The 16523-nt window shown below is 32.1% G+C and overlaps 1 protein-coding gene across 2 annotated transcripts; it reads left to right on the top strand.

Annotated features, from left to right (window-relative positions):
- The first annotated feature begins 440 nt into the window (after positions 1–440).
- On the top strand, positions 441–14737 carry LOC131848414 (kinesin heavy chain). Of its 2 annotated transcripts, none has more exons than XM_059198257.1 (19): positions 441–770; positions 2892–3063; positions 3757–3900; positions 3990–4133; positions 4368–4492; positions 4886–5139; positions 5350–5458; positions 5537–5671; positions 5897–6069; positions 6269–6458; positions 6554–6844; positions 7081–7242; positions 8400–8566; positions 9077–9178; positions 11956–12073; positions 12174–12401; positions 12497–12611; positions 13205–13315; positions 13602–14737. In XM_059198257.1, exons 1-19 carry the CDS (start codon positions 624–626, stop codon positions 13610–13612), a joined length of 2898 nt encoding a protein of 965 aa, XP_059054240.1. In that variant the 5' UTR covers positions 441–623; the 3' UTR covers positions 13613–14737. The 2 variants fall into 2 exon arrangements, with proteins under 2 accessions (XP_059054240.1, XP_059054239.1); XM_059198256.1 differs by having other exon boundaries at positions 5537–5683.
- Positions 14738–16523: the final 1786 nt, after the last annotated feature.

Raw genomic sequence — 16523 nt, 5'->3', positions numbered from 1 at the left:
TGCTACTGACATTCCTATCGATAACCAAATCAATGTCAGTGACTTTACATGAATATTTACAACTTTGTTCGACTTTGTAAAACGAACTAAATTGCAAGTAAATAAATATTTGTCGTTAAAGTTTTATTAAGTATATAATAATATTAATATATAAGTATTTACTTCAAAGTTACTACACATATTCTCACGAGAGTTTGCTCTTTACAATGTTCCAAAATTCAAAGTGACATTTAATACAATATTTTCGAATTTAACTCTAGTTACTGCTAATTATACAGATTAAAAAATACTACATTGATTAGTGTAAACAAGACATATAGAACAGCAAGTCTATGGGTAAGTCAGTAATCTATTTTTTTTTATTGATTAAGTCTGAGATGTTGGCAACAAATCGATATTCTTTGCCATGTTGGTGACTTGATGGTAGAATAACCAATAGAAAGGCATTACGGCCTTTCTTCTTTGAAGAATATGGCCGACATTTTGATGTTGCTGTCATGAAGATTTTTCAGTGACATAAAATTTTTAACTTTGTAGTTCTTCATGCACGGTTTTAAGTTCCCAGAACATTTTATTTTTTAATCGCTTGTTGGTGTTTAGTGTAATCCTGTTTTGTTGTTATAATGGCAGCTGATCGGGAGATTGCTGCTGAAGACAGCATTAGAGTCGTATGTCGATTTCGGCCACTCAATGACTCTGAAGAAAAAGCTGGTTCAAAATTTATTGTGAAATTCCCTTCGGGACCTGATGATAATTGCATTTCTATAGGGGTGAGTGAGTTCTATAAACTTAATACGTAATTCTGTGTTCCTGTATCATCGCCCTAAATTAGATCATGATGACTAATACATTACGACTTGTTCACCTGCTACGAAATGGCCTTTCTTTTCTATTCCGCTCCGTTGACTATGATTACAATAGCGTAAATTTAAGATTGATGCTGTATTTTGACGAAATCGTAACCAATTTCTTTGTTTTGCCGAAAATCAATACAAATACCTTCACGGCCTTGACCTGAGCATTCTTATTTTTTGTTATATTAAATTATATATATTTGTTTGTTTATGTTTAGCCAATTCTTCTGATAAGTTTATTTATCGGTAGAGATCGTATTTAAAATATGCCTCATATTTATAGAATATTAATTTATATACTTTTGTAGGTGGGTACTTATTTCATAACAAATATTATATATCTTAACATAATGTTCAAGAACTGTAAAATAACAATGCAAGATACTGATGAATTAAAACAGAAACTATTACCTATCTAGATATATTAATTTCTACAAAACTAAACATCCATATATTCAATTTTGATGGTAATATTGCTTACCATATGTACAAAATGAATACTGTCAATTTGATAACTATTGAAAATCCACTTTTACCAAATGGTTCAAAAATAGAACAATTGTAAAATTATTATTAATAACACTCACTTAAGTGATCTGACTGGACCAGAGATAGTTAATCTGTATATATGTATATTCTCTGTAAGCATACAATTACATTAACATTCTCCTGCAGGGGACTCTCCTCATAAGAGGAATATATTAACATAGCTACCCATTGGCAAACTGTGTTGATATATTTACATACTCAAATATAATAAAATGTAATTGGTAGATTTATGTTCAGAATAAGTAGTTTACATTAGTCTGATCTGAATCACACTTTATCAGTTCCATTTTACTGTGGCATTGATTATCTTTTACTTTGATATAAATGGGATAAATGTTGCAACAATGCTTAACCAGTCATATCTGGCACATGCTCACATTCTTGACCAACTTGCATTGTTGCAAAATCTTTTTATTTATTACAAAATGTAGGTATATTTTTGGCTTTTTATTCAAATATATAAATTACAATTAAAATTGCAATACTTGGGCTTGAATTCCTTTTCAATTGATGTAATATTATCTTAAAAAATGAACATTTAGAACATAATATATTCTTATTATAGGGGAATATAATTTTATCTAAAACCTTAGATTTAATGTTCAATCTATTAGAAAATCTATAATAAATGTTGTATAGTGAGCAAACCTTGTAACTATATGTATATTTTGTTAATAGTTCATCCTTATTAAACAAATGACTTCATTTTATATGTCTTTAAATTGAGATTAGTCACTCTATGTAGACAAAAATAATGAAACATGAGTTTGTATGGAAGATATTTCATCCATTTAAGACATACTTAATTATTATGATTCCCCATTCTGTCACATATTTATACTTCCTGATAGTCAATATTTGTGCACATTGTATGATATTTTAATAAAGGTCTTAAAGAACAAGAGTAACAAACACACCCACTTTCACATTTATAATATTATTCAGGTGATCACATATGTATAATGTGTACTCAGCAACATATAAAGTAATAAGAAATAAAAAACGTCCTCTAATTATGTAACCAAGTAATAAGGTAGTAATTCATTAAACCTTTATTTAGACAAATCATTAATTATTGAACCTTGATTATTAACATAAAATTACTAATTTTGATGTTTGAGTTTACAATGCAGAAAGCACAAAATAATAAATGTTAAAAAAATTTACAAATATATTCTTTTCTTTTTTCAACTTCAGTATTATACAGATGTACATTATATGTACTAACAGCCTATAATTATGAATAATTCAATGAGACTACATAAGTTGAAAACCTAAACATTTATGATTAATGTAAAGGTTTTATCTCTTCATGAAACTACTTAATGCACTAAATTTAGCATATATTATTTCATTTTACGTATTTACCAAAATATATTATGAATTTATACTAATCAATGAACACAAATTTTATTATTGGTTTTGTGTGATGTAAAATTAATGTAGCATTGATTTGGTCAAGACAATTTATTTTTTATAATATTCCAGGGTAAAGTGTATTTGTTTGATAAAGTTTTCAAACCAAATGCTACTCAAGAGAAGGTCTACAATGAAGCTGCAAAAAGTATTGTGTCTGATGTGCTGGCTGGTTACAATGGAACCATATTTGCATATGGTCAGACCAGTTCTGGTAAAACACATACTATGGAAGGTGTCATAGGTCTGTATAATTATTTTACATAGTACATTTATTTGTCACTTTAATTCTCCTTAACAGCCAGATTTGAATGGACATGTATGGAATGTAGGTTTCCAGTTTCACTAGTATAATAATAATGTTTTATAATTGACTACTGCCAATAATTACCTTTGTCGAGCCTGTGGTAGGCCATGCCACTCTCATATTGGTTTATACAACCACGAAAAGAGCTGTTCATGGACCATTATGCCATAAATGATATATAACAGACTATATAATTGAAAGTAAATAATTGCAAGTAATTAATGATACAAAGACTAAAATCGCATATTCAGGATTAGAACAATGGGTTTATCAATAAGAAAAGATAACACTATCATTTCTACAGACAGAATCAGTACAACACTCACACTATTTCCCTGACCAACCTATACCTATATGACTTTATATCAGCTAATAAAATGATTTTATACAGTAAACTAAGCTAAAGCTGACAGTAAACTAATTATTTAATAAAAAATGGTGTCTAAGGATATAATATTCCAATTTTTTTTTTAAACTGAATAAACTTCTGTATTATGAATGTGGTATGTGTCTGTACTAAATTCCATATTCAGAATTGTGTTCCTATTTCAACTCCATTTATTTTATTTATTTAGATTAGGTCTATCTCAATCAATAAATTTAAATATTGTTTTTGTTTTAAAATTGCAGGAGATCCAGGAAAACAGGGTATTATTCCAAGGATAGTAAATGATATTTTCAATCACATCTATGCAATGGAAGAGAACCTTGAATTTCATATTAAAGTGTCATATTTTGAAATATACATGGACAAAATCAGAGACTTGTTAGATGGTAAAAAATATCTGTATTCATTTTTGTTGTATTATTGCTGTTTATTTTTAATTTAGAAATTAGTAAATTATATAAGAAATTATTTGCAGTATCAAAAGTCAATCTGAGTGTTCATGAAGACAAAAACAGAGTTCCATTTGTAAAGGGTGCTACTGAACGATTTGTGTCAAGTCCTGAAGAAGTGTTTGAAGTTATAGAAGAAGGAAAATCAAATCGACACATTGCTGTGACAAGTATGTATTTGGTACATTTATATATATACAGTTTTTTTTCTATGAGAATTACTTCACGAACTGATAATATATCACATAATTTAGACATGCATAATCATGATCATCTATTTTAGTTAGAATAGTATCCCGTTTTCAATAACATTGTTGTAGTATCATGTTGAATGTATAGTAATTAAATTAATTTAAAATTTTATAGAAAATAATTCCATTTTAACATTTTATTCATGACCGCAGACATGAACGAACATTCATCTCGATCTCATTCTGTCTTCCTCATAAATGTGAAACAAGAGAACTTAGAAAACCAAAAGAAACTTTCTGGAAAATTGTATCTAGTGGACTTGGCTGGTTCTGAAAAGGTAATTGTTATATTTTTTACACAACATTAAATAATCTATAATAGTATAAAATTTGTAGTAATAAAGTAAATAAATATTAACATGTGTCAAAAATTACACCTTAACAGGCTCATGAAACAATATAGGGTACTATATATATAAATATCATTTTAGAAATTTTTTTTGTCTGTCTGTCTGTCTATTTTCATTTTGATGGGACATTCACTCGCAGAGCTAATGTTATAAGGCGTAACTTACCATTGGCTACTTTTACTTTAGAAATTTCATTTATTTTGATAAAAAATGACAGTTTCCACGCGAATCAAGTCGCGGTACCTACCTATTTAGAATAATGAAATTATATTATTTAACGAAAAATTATCGATATACCACAATAAAAACAATTTTTATCAGGTGTCCAAAACTGGTGCTGAAGGTACTGTGCTTGATGAAGCGAAGAATATTAACAAATCTTTATCGGCCCTCGGTAACGTAATTTCGGCCTTAGCGGATGGGAACAAATCTCACATCCCGTACAGAGACTCAAAGTTAACTCGTATATTGCAAGAGTCGCTCGGAGGTAACGCCAGAACAACTATTGTCATCTGCTGTTCACCAGCCTCTTTCAATGAAAGCGAAACAAAAAGTACTCTCGACTTTGGTAAAAGGTATAATTGATTCACTATGCTTACTATGTACTAGCTATCTGTCTTCTCTTCTCACGGGTGCAAATATTGTAGAGAACTCTTATTATTTTTTATTATAATGCAGCCAATGTCAGTAACTCATAAAGTTACCATTAATTAATTAAAAGAATTTTCACTTACGTTAAATATTTTTCTAATTTATACATTAGTAACGAAAAAATATATTTTAAGGGCTAAGACGGTTAAGAATGTTGTATGCGTCAACGAGGAACTCACTGCTGAAGAATGGAAACGTCGTTATGAGAGAGAAAAGGAGAAGGTGGCTAGGCTTAAGGGCAAGGTAATTATAATTTCAATAAAATTAATGTTTATATTCTATTTTTGTCATGTATATATGATAACAATTTTTTTTCAATAGGTTGAGAAGTTGGAAGCCGAGCTGGCGCGCTGGCGTTCTGGCGAAACTGTGCGACCAGAAGAACAGGTTAACTTACAAGAGATTGATGCTGTCACTCCAATTACATCATTCATTGAAGAAAAGCCACCTGCACCGGTCAGTACAAATGTAATAACGTTTTACTTTTTATATTCTAATTATATGCTTAAACAAAATCTAGTAATGGAGGGACAATGTGACTATATAAGTATTTAATATACTGTACTAAGTACTTATACTGACATACTTAGCAATTTAATTACTGGTTTTAATACGTATGGTTACTGTGGTTTGTTTGTGTGGGTGTCTTTTTTATATTCTAAACATTTATTTATATTTTAGCCTGTGCCAGTGGCGGTCTCGAGCGTAGTTGAAGATGCAGCCATGCAAGGTAAATTGGAAACCTTGTATCAACAACTTGATGATAAAGATGAAGAGATCAATCAACAGTCACAGTTGGTCGAAAAACTTAAGGAGCAAATGATGGAACAAGAAGAACTCATTGCATGCACCAGGTGAATGTTATGGGATGAATTTAGAACTTGTTTTTGTAACTTTCTCTTTATATTTCTAAATAATGTTCCATGATCAATAGTAGTAGACTATTTAGAAATATTAAAAGAAAGTTACAAAGATTGAGTTTGGATGGATTTAGATGTGTATAGCTTGCCTTATAGAATAGACTGGCTTAACTCATTCTAACATTTTGTTTAGACGTGACTATGAAGCACTGCAAGGTGACATGAACCGAATCCAACAAGAGAATGAAGCGGCGAAGGAAGAGGTCAAGGAGGTTCTTCAAGCTCTCGAAGAGCTTGCCGTCAACTATGATCAGAAGTCACAGGAGGTTGATAGCAAGAGTCGTGAGTGTGACCAATTATCTGAAGAGTTACAGACCAAACAGGTAAATTACTTATTGGTCTTTGATTATTGTTAATTAAATATACTTTCAAATATATTTAATTTTGTATTATAATTGTATTAAATTTTACCTAACAGAGTGCACTGACAACTGCAACGGCCGAGCTGCAGCAACTTCGTGATTTATCGGCACATCAACGGAAGCGTATCGCTGAACTTCTTACGAATTTGCTGAGAGATCTCGCGGAAATAGGTTCCGCAGTAGGTGGCTCCGAACTCGACTTCAAACTCAATGTGGACACAGTTGGCAAACTCGAAGAAGAATTTACAGTCGCGCGTTTACACATTAGCAAAATGAAGAGCGAAGTCAAGAACATTGTACAGCGTTGTCACTCTCTTGAGTCTGCCAATATTGATGCTAATCAAAAGGTGAAATATTTTTAGAATGTTGTTTTCGACTGTAGTAAGAGATATGAAATATTTTATTTATTTAGTTGAATATACAAGTTTTAACATTATAACTTTTTGATCATCAGATATGAAAAACTGTGAAATCCATAGTATGTAAGTGATTATAGCAATATAACCATTAATTTATCACAACAACTATCAGATCATATTTACCTATTGCACATGGATTTTATAATTTGTTTAACTTAATTTAGATTGAGGAATACGAGCGGTCGCTTGGAGAGTGCCGCCTGCTGATTTCTCAGCACGAGGCGCGGTGTGCCTCGCTCGCGGAGTCCATGCGGGAAGCCGAGAACAAGAAACGACAATTGGAAGAGGCGGCCGATGCTCTTCGTGAAGAATGTGCCCGACTGCAAGTGAGTACAACTATTTTCTTTGTCGTAATTATAAATTCTAAAATGGCAATATTAATACTCTTGCTATTTGATTATCAAAAATGTAAATTATAATATGTTTTTTTATATGAGTAATTGCGTTGTATTTTTACCGCGCTTGCTTTTTATGTATATTTAAATACATTGTATATTATCATTAGGACGTCATTTGTTAGATAAAAATTTATAAATCCATAAATATAGGTGTAATAAATAAAGACCAAGTGTAGAAAAATTTAAAACAAATGTGATTATGCCATTAATAATAATTATTATTATTTATTTATTTTCCTCACAAACATTGTACAATAATAATAACTTTATTGTGCAAAAAAACAAATACAAAAGGGACTTAACTAAGGTTATATATCTATATTTATACATATATATAATAGTTCTTACAATACATTTTTTAATTGATGTGATGCAACGAATATCGTATTTACAATAAATATTGTACTACCTGCCAAATACAAATTCAACTATTGCTGCAATTAATATTGCATTAAGGTCAAAGGAAATAAAGCAAGCTGAAGTATTTATATATTCCAAGTAATGCAATAATCAAATTTAACTACAGGTAGTTTCCAGCTAAATGTTTCGCTTTCTAGAGCAAGAAAAAACACAAGACTGAACAATATATTTAATAATATATTATGCATGCGTTTCAGCTATATCTATGTTTGTATTTTTTAATAAAAAAGTACAAAATCAGTCATTGTGACATGATTATATTCAATTAAAATATAACAATTTATTTGAATAAAGATTATTTCTATTTCTATTTCTATTTCTAACATGGCAACTCCTTTATTTAATAACATGAAAAACCATCAACATAGGTTTACAGGAAAATAAATTATTATAATATTACAATGTTTTTAATGAAATTGAGATTTGTTCTTGTAATTTCATAAATTTTTATAGCAACAAGATTTAAGTTTTGATTAATGCATCGGTTCTCAAAATGAGTTTTTTTAGTCTCAAATGCGTTCGCATTATAACAAACGTAATGCATATGTTTCATATACACTGTGTTACGTTTTAACATTTGCTATGTCTACACTCTTGTCTTGACTGTCTGTCGTGTATGTGATAAATGACGGTGATTATAATGGCGTGGTATATGTACGTGGTAGGCGGCGGAGCGCGTGCAGCTGGCGGCGGCCGAGGAGCGTGCGGACACGCAGGTGCGCGGCGCGCTCGAGGCCCAGCTCGAACAACTGCGGGCCGCCCACGCCACGCAGCTCGCCGCCCTACGGGACGAGCTCGCCGCGCTGCAGCGCCAGCACCAAGAGCTCAAGGAGTTAGTACACACTCACTCGTTCTTAATACTAAATACCAATTACAGCTGTCAAGCAGCCTCCTTCGTAAACTGTGTCTTTACTATAGAATGTCATCAGATTCCGTTGCAAACTGTTTCTGTACTACAGATTGTTAGTACATGATATCTGTGGTGCTGCTCAGGTATATAGGCGACTGTTATCGCTTATTAGCTTCTTTGCCATTTCCAGTTAATAGTTCATAAAAAATTGGATGTATGACTAGTTAGCGATGCTACAACTTGTTCAGAAACACTATTGCTGCAAAATTTGGTAACACTATTTCAGTAGATGACAATATTATATTTATAGTCTTTATACTGTTTGACTAATACTATCTTCCATATCAAACTTGTCTATAGGTGCCTAGCTATTTTTGTAAGATTTTTTTACGTTTATTCTCAGCAAGATAAAATTATAGGTGTTCTTGGTACTACAATATTTCAAACACATATGCCTTATGCACTATTGATTATGATTGTTTTTGTTAACAGTACATACCAGGAGCTGACACTCGCTCGGCAGCAGTTGCAGGACGACTACGAGAAACTGAAACGCGAGGAGGCCGACAAGTCGGCGAAACTCAAGGAGCTCATGTTAGTGTCACGATCGCCCCGTCGTAATCTAGACAAGGCCGAGAAAGAGGTCGCCAACCAACAAATGCTCATGAAAGACGAAGGCGATCATTTTAAAGATTATATAATGTCACCTAAGAAAGCTAAGTTAGCTTTCGAATATGACGTGGGCATAGATAAAATTGCGGCCAAAGAGGAAAAGTCGCTCTCGGCAATTTCCAAATCACCCGCTCCTCGTCACTCCTGTAACATCCACCCCCTTCAGTTGCATTTAATTATATCTGTCACCATGATCCTCCTCACCCATCGCTACCCACAGATAGTCGTTTTAGTTTGAGCTTCATAACTATTGTTATCCCAATCGATGTGGGTCTCCATTCACTTCATTGGACAATAGTTGTTTCAGTGCCTTTTGAATTTACTGTTTTATGTGCATGTATTGTTTGGAATCCAAACATATTTGTTCAAGTGTGTTAAGGAGATCCATGCCGCTATGTTATCGTATTATATACATTAACGCTTCCGTGATCAGATACAGCATGTTTATGTTGTTCATCGACAGCAATAAACTTGTAATGTAACGATAATACCATGAACTAACTGTATATGCATCGATATTGTTACATACTGTTTAATTATTTCTTAATATTTTTTATGCTTTTTACGCTCCTGTGCTTCAGATATTGATTGATGCTAGTCCAAATTGCATTTATATTATTGAAAATGTGTATATAGTTAATTATTTTATTATGAATTTTATATTGCTTATATGAGGAAAATATCTATTTAATTAGATGTTGCAATCCAGCATGTTCAGTATTGTTATGCATTTATGTACAAGCATGTTTCTCCCAAATATTAAGTATACATATAATGATATGTGTAAGTAATAATAACAAGTTCTAAAGATAGTAGGTTATCGCGTTATTTAATCATATTATCGGGGAGGCGTGATTTATGGAAACTTGTTTTAGTAATTATTTTTTTCTCTCTTTAAGAATCCCTTTCTTAAAGCAAACATCGCAAATCGTGTTTAAATTATTTCACTGCCATATTATGTTTTAATATGTTGAGTATATTGTGAGCGTTAGTAGGAAATGTAAATGGTTGAATTGTTATTATATAACTATTGTGACTTAGAAGTAATGTTAGAATGTTAGTAGCATTAGTTACGATGTCACAATGTACCATACGTACGCAATGTTCAAGTATTTAAATAATACAGATATATAAATTAGGGCACATATACGCAATTTTGCCTGATATATCAAAACATTTAGCAAATTTATTATATTGGAATATCGATATGTAAATAATATTTTAAATATAAAACAACGTTTGTATAGAGAAGAGAGCGAGTCATATTTTTACTTACGTATTTTTCTAATCGATTTAACGACCATAAATTAATTACTTGGCGATATAATCAGGTCAGTACTAGGCTGAACTTAAATATTGACCGTATTCAGATAATAACTATTGTACAAAAAACACGTAGGTAGTAGGCAATTAGTAATAAAACTAAATTACAAATAGTATGATAAGAAACATTTAAGCTATAATTTATGCATCTACAAATAATAAAAATGTCGAGAAATGTAACCCATATAGTGATCAATTTTGCTCACATATATCTATATTAAATAGAAACACACATCATAGTTGATGTGAACAGTTCAAAATATTTGCACGCGATTAATCGCTTCTATGTTGCTACTAATAAAATGAGTCATAATTTATAGAGCAAAGCAAAAATAATATATTTAATTAATTTTAGGAGTATTTAATATTTACGCTATGCTTTAGGAAAACAATTTCAATTTTTCTTTATGACTTTTACTAAACTACCATAATAAATACTATATAATACTACTATACAAATAATAAAAACGAAAATGACTAAATTATATGTGAATTTTACCTATACTAAATATGTAACATTTAGCAAAGGTAAAATTTTACATTTGTGTAGTGTTATTAATTTGATTTACTTTTCTTGACATATTGTTATTCGTAGATACAGCCATGTTATTAATATTGGAACTTATTGCATTTAATTAACGGGAACATAATTATTGTTTATTTTAATTCCATTTGGTGCATTTATTCAAGTTAGCGCGTCATTATTTTGTTAAGTTCGTAATTTGAAGTTCACCGCATGTTTGTTATCACTCCTGCATTATGTTTACACGTGTACAATGTTCCATTGCATTTATATATGTATTTATTGATTCCTAGTATCCATCTTCACTTCCTCTAGTCTGTGTGCACTCGAAATGCCGAAGAGTGATTGTCGCCTCGACCTAATAGATGCGTGCAAATAGTCAAATACGCCTGTTTTACACTATTTGCACGTTGTTGTTAATTGTCACTGTGATGTGTCTCTAGTTACAATTTAATCTAGAAAATTGTGTTATTTACTTATTATAAATTTTAGAAAATATCATTTCTAGATGGAATTGTTATTGACACGATGTTACATATCGAATAATGAATATAATCGTGAACACGTAGCCTATGTAAGTACTAAGTAGACGTAGTGCGAGGTCTTGTAACGCCTTCTGCTTTTTAATTTTGAGTTGTCATTTTATTCCGCACGTATCCCATTCATATTCATTCTGCCGGGGGTTGGCATTCTCAAAGTATCGGCCTAAGAGTACAGAGCATCAATGTATATGGATGGGTGCGTGCTGACAGATATGATAGCTCTGACACTCCATTTTCAGGTAAATGAAAATTTATATGTATAAGTAGATTTACTAAAGATTCTATTGTATTAATTTTACTCTTTTCCACAGTCAAAGCGTGGAGCGGCGTGAACAAGCTCGCGCCGATCTCAAAGGTTTGGAGGATACTGTGGCTAAGGAGTTGCAAACTCTGCACAACTTACGCAAACTCTTCGTACAGGACTTACAGGTCAGGTTCTTAATACTGTATATTGTGGTGTAAATGGTGAACACAGTTAACAAAAAATATAATTTGTAAGTTTATTGTATTCGTACATTTATTACAACAGGCAAGGATAAAGAAATCCACAAACTCTGAAGAAGGCGCTGAAGAAGAAGGCGGCTCGCTCGCACAAAAACAGAAGATCTCATTCCTGGAGAACAATCTAGAACAACTGACAAAGGTGCACAAGCAGTTAGTCCGCGACAACGCCGATTTGCGTTGCGAACTGCCCAAGCTTGAGAAGCGCTTGCGAGCCACTATGGAGCGCGTCAAGGCATTAGAGACGGCCCTCAAGGTAGTATTTGTATTTTATGTATATAAAACATGTGTTCATCCTTTATTAATTTGTATTTAACTTGTTGCTCTATAACCTTTTTTTTTATTACATAGGAAGCTAAAGAAGGCGCAATGCGCGACCGTAAGAGATATCAGTTTGAGGTGGACAGGATCAAGGAGGCGGTTCGCGCTAAGAATCTTGCGCGAAGAGGACCACAAGCACAAATCGGTGAGGGGGAATTATAAGTATTATTCATCTAAATTGAATAATTGACATGTTTGCATTTAAACTGTTAAGTAAACAAAGGATCTTGGAAACTTATACTTTTGTACTTTCTTAGCGCACGCTACACACATGTAATGAAATGGGAGTGTGTACCCACAATGAAATAATTTATGAACTTCCTATGTAAAAATTAAAAAGAGCTGCTGAACAGTTTAATTTGCAACCTGTGACTGTAAAGAGATATATAGCAGCGAAATTACTAGGTACAATGGCGTATTACCTATATAATATACTGTTCAGATCTTTAGACGTGACTATTACTGAATTCCATCAGTTGGGTCGTCTGCTTTTACCCTCATCATCATATATAAGAATATGTGGCGCTCAACAGCTGGAGAACCGCCTGAAGACTGGACGTGACGTTTGGGACGACATACGTACAATGTTTCTGGCCAATTTCCTGTACTTAATGCGACCGAGTCTTATAAATAAAGTTGATTTCGGTAGTCATATAAGAGCGATGTCATGGCTTTACATGACAAGGGGAATATCACCATAGGAATGTATTAATACATATTTGCATTTAATGTTTGCAGCGAAACCGATCCGCGCCGGCGGCGGCCACATGGGCGGCGGCGCGGCCGGCGTGGTGCGAGCCGCGCCCGCGCAGGACATCAAGCGGAAGTCCATCATCGTCGGCGCTCGAGGTACTTGTTCCTAAATAACATTGAGTAAATCAAATGTATTTTTCAATTTAAACATATCTGTATTGGCATACCTATGGAGATCGAATTAAGAATAGGAAGGTAAATGCTCTGCTTTGCTTACAAGAATTGTTTGTACTTGTAAATAATACAGAAAGTGTATATTCGTTTCTTTTACACAAAGAAACCTTAATAATATTCCTGTTAGTAATTCCTATTCTTATTTTGATTACGTTATACACAATGATTTCGTTACAGTTTGTACTTACTTACGTTTCACTTGTTTCAGATGAGAGTTGAACAGTTAGCCGTTACGTCGTAGAGAATTTAAATGAAACTTCATAGATGTACCTAACATGGGCGGCGGAAATTCTTTAAAATATACCCATTATACTACGTGTTTATGAGAAGCCTAATATTAAACTGCAACAAAAAAAAAGAAAAATATCGTAGAATTCTCTTAGGCTTAATATTTCGAGCTATATAACCTTAATGTCGATAAGTGCACATGGATTTAGAAGTATAATAGCTTTTCGCTAATTATAAATAGGTCAGGTTTCATATAAATTCGATATCGGTTATCGTTAGGTACCGGTGCAAAAAGTATTACGATATGAGCAGACCCGAAGCTTCGATGGTCTTTGACGTTGCTATTTTTATTAAATGAAATATATTTTTATGATATGACAAAAGTATTACGTTTAGTTTTTTGTCGTAAATACTAACTTATGATCACTATACCGTGGGAAGAGACGCGACGAACGGTATCTAGGAGTTGTCTAGTACAAACATATACCGAGCCAGTTACCATAACGTGTGTGTAAACACCAAAACGCAATCAGTCGCGTTTCTTTCTTATTTACTATAGAATGATAATAACTTCAAGATGCAATATTTCATTATCTTTAAGAATATGCAGTGAGTTATTTGCAGACTAGTATGGGATGCCGCACAAATAAAATAGACATAAATTTGAAAAAAATGACCATAATCGTATTGTCCTGTATTCCGCGTGTGGCAAATGCATACCAGTGTGCATCTTCAGTGTGTAGTTGTAGTTTAAGCTTCTTTAATATATATATTTTTATATATTGTGATAAGCGTTGTTATGCTATTTTGTGAGCATTTATTTATGTTAACGAACTACTTTCGGTATGTTCACAAGGTGTCATGGGTGATAACAGGAGGTCTCGTGGGTGATATACGTTAAGCTTCAGGTTTAGTCGTTGCCGGTCAGCTAAGTCGGTACGTGCGTGTGTGCCTGGGCGACTTGCTGCAACTAGCAAGTTCACTGCCGCTAGGTACAATCTGCGCCAGAAGGATTCGCAATACAAATTAGTGGGCGATTTTTGTATTCTTATTTAGGAATATGAAAATCTCTTTCAACTAAATACATTTTTTGCTCTGGTAACTAAAAACTATAAATTTACACGATATTAATACTTTCTGCAAAACAGTTCTTGCATAATAATTGTAGGTTATCATTCATATCACCTATTGCTTAGCTCCTATTTAACGTTATTGCGCATCACCGTCATATTTGCTTGTGAGCTGTGATGATTTTTGTTTTCTAGCAAATGTATTGTCATATTTGTATTCCTGTTGCGGTTGTAACTTTAGTCATAAGCATTACACAGTACATACGCTTATGAAATGTATTCACACTTGTAATACATCGACACTGTAGTCATAACGATGAAAATTTATTACACAGCAAAGAGTCCATTAAATGAAATATTTTTTTTTTATAGTTATACATTTGCTTTTAAGATGCATCAGCTTCGTAGTAGATCTGTAACTTATATAAGTACTTATGAATTGATCACTTTGGGAGTAGTCCGATGTGGGCTAGATGTAATTAAGACAAGTACTGGAAAGTATATCCATACACTTTTTCTAAGGGGTTATGGAACTATAGCTGAATAGACATCCAGAAAACCAAAGATAAATCACAATTATTAGGTTTATTAGTCGAGATTAAAATATTTACCAACATAATAAAAACAACCCTTAATCACTCAATGGTTCCAAAACTCCTTTGTGTGTTGCAATACATTTATACGTTTAGGTGTAAAGTTGTAGTAAATTATTTCACTTTTAAGTTAGAAACTTGATTTTATTATATTTTATTTATTTTATTTCATAAAACTAAATTATCTCAATTTTTACTTAAGAAGTGTAATGCGCTTTTTTACATACCTCTATTTACATTAATTTTTAATCATGATCAAATGCATATATATATATTTTTTCACTCAAAATTAGAGTTTACAAAGACGCATTCCATGAGGAAAGCAATCGTGTCTTTGTGTTTATTTAAGTTGTTTTGTTAAAATGTAAGTAAATTTGAGGCTATCCTCGGTTTCCACTCGCCTGTTGCATAGATAACTCGAACCGGAGGTACGCATTGCGACCCTTACTCGGTAGTCAAGTGAACCCCAAACCGGCAGGCTTGCCTTTGCACCAAGTGATTTAGTTTGTATTGACATCTTTTGTATGATGTATTTAATATATGGAAAATTCTCAAAAAGAGTGTTTTCTTCATTTTTATTTATTATAAAAATAAAATTATGAATTTAATTTGCTAGATAGTGTTTTTATTTCAAACCATACCTGATTAATACAGGGTTAGTTAAAATAGTTTTATCTGTAAATTTTATTAACAAATGGACTTTTCGTTCGTTAGTCCAATGTTCCAAAATCTGTAACATGGCGTTGTTGCAACAACAACAATATTTCAATTAAGCTTTATATATAATAAAAGGTTTTATTTGATGACGTTACTTAGAAAATGCGTTTTAAATAGTATCATAGTACAATAATCTAAGATGTAGCATAATAATATGTATGATGTACTCTACTATTTTGAAAAGTGCTCCTTAGATTAGACCTTATCAGCATAGGTAACATTGTGAGTATGTATTTACTAGGCACGAAAATTGGGATCACTATTCCTAAACTATTTAATACAAAATAAAAAAACCTTTACTTGTATACATAAAGCTTGACTAAAATGTTCTACATCAATGAATGGGTTGATTCATATACAGTGAAAAAATATTAGAGAAATAATGTCTTTTATTTATAATTTTTGGTACATTATTGGAAGGTTATAATTCTAAATAAACTTGATCTAAGAATAAATAATACATTATGGTACTACAGATCATATTTTAAAATTTTCCTTACTTTCAATTCAATGCAGTATAAG

This window comes from Achroia grisella, unplaced genomic scaffold, assembly GCF_030625045.1.
Source record: "Achroia grisella isolate CSIRO2021 unplaced genomic scaffold, CSIRO_AGI_Agris_v1 utg558, whole genome shotgun sequence".
Lineage (NCBI taxonomy): Eukaryota > Metazoa > Arthropoda > Insecta > Lepidoptera > Pyralidae > Achroia > Achroia grisella.
Note: the sequence above shows the minus strand (reverse complement) of the source record. Positions and strands in the feature narration are given on the sequence as shown.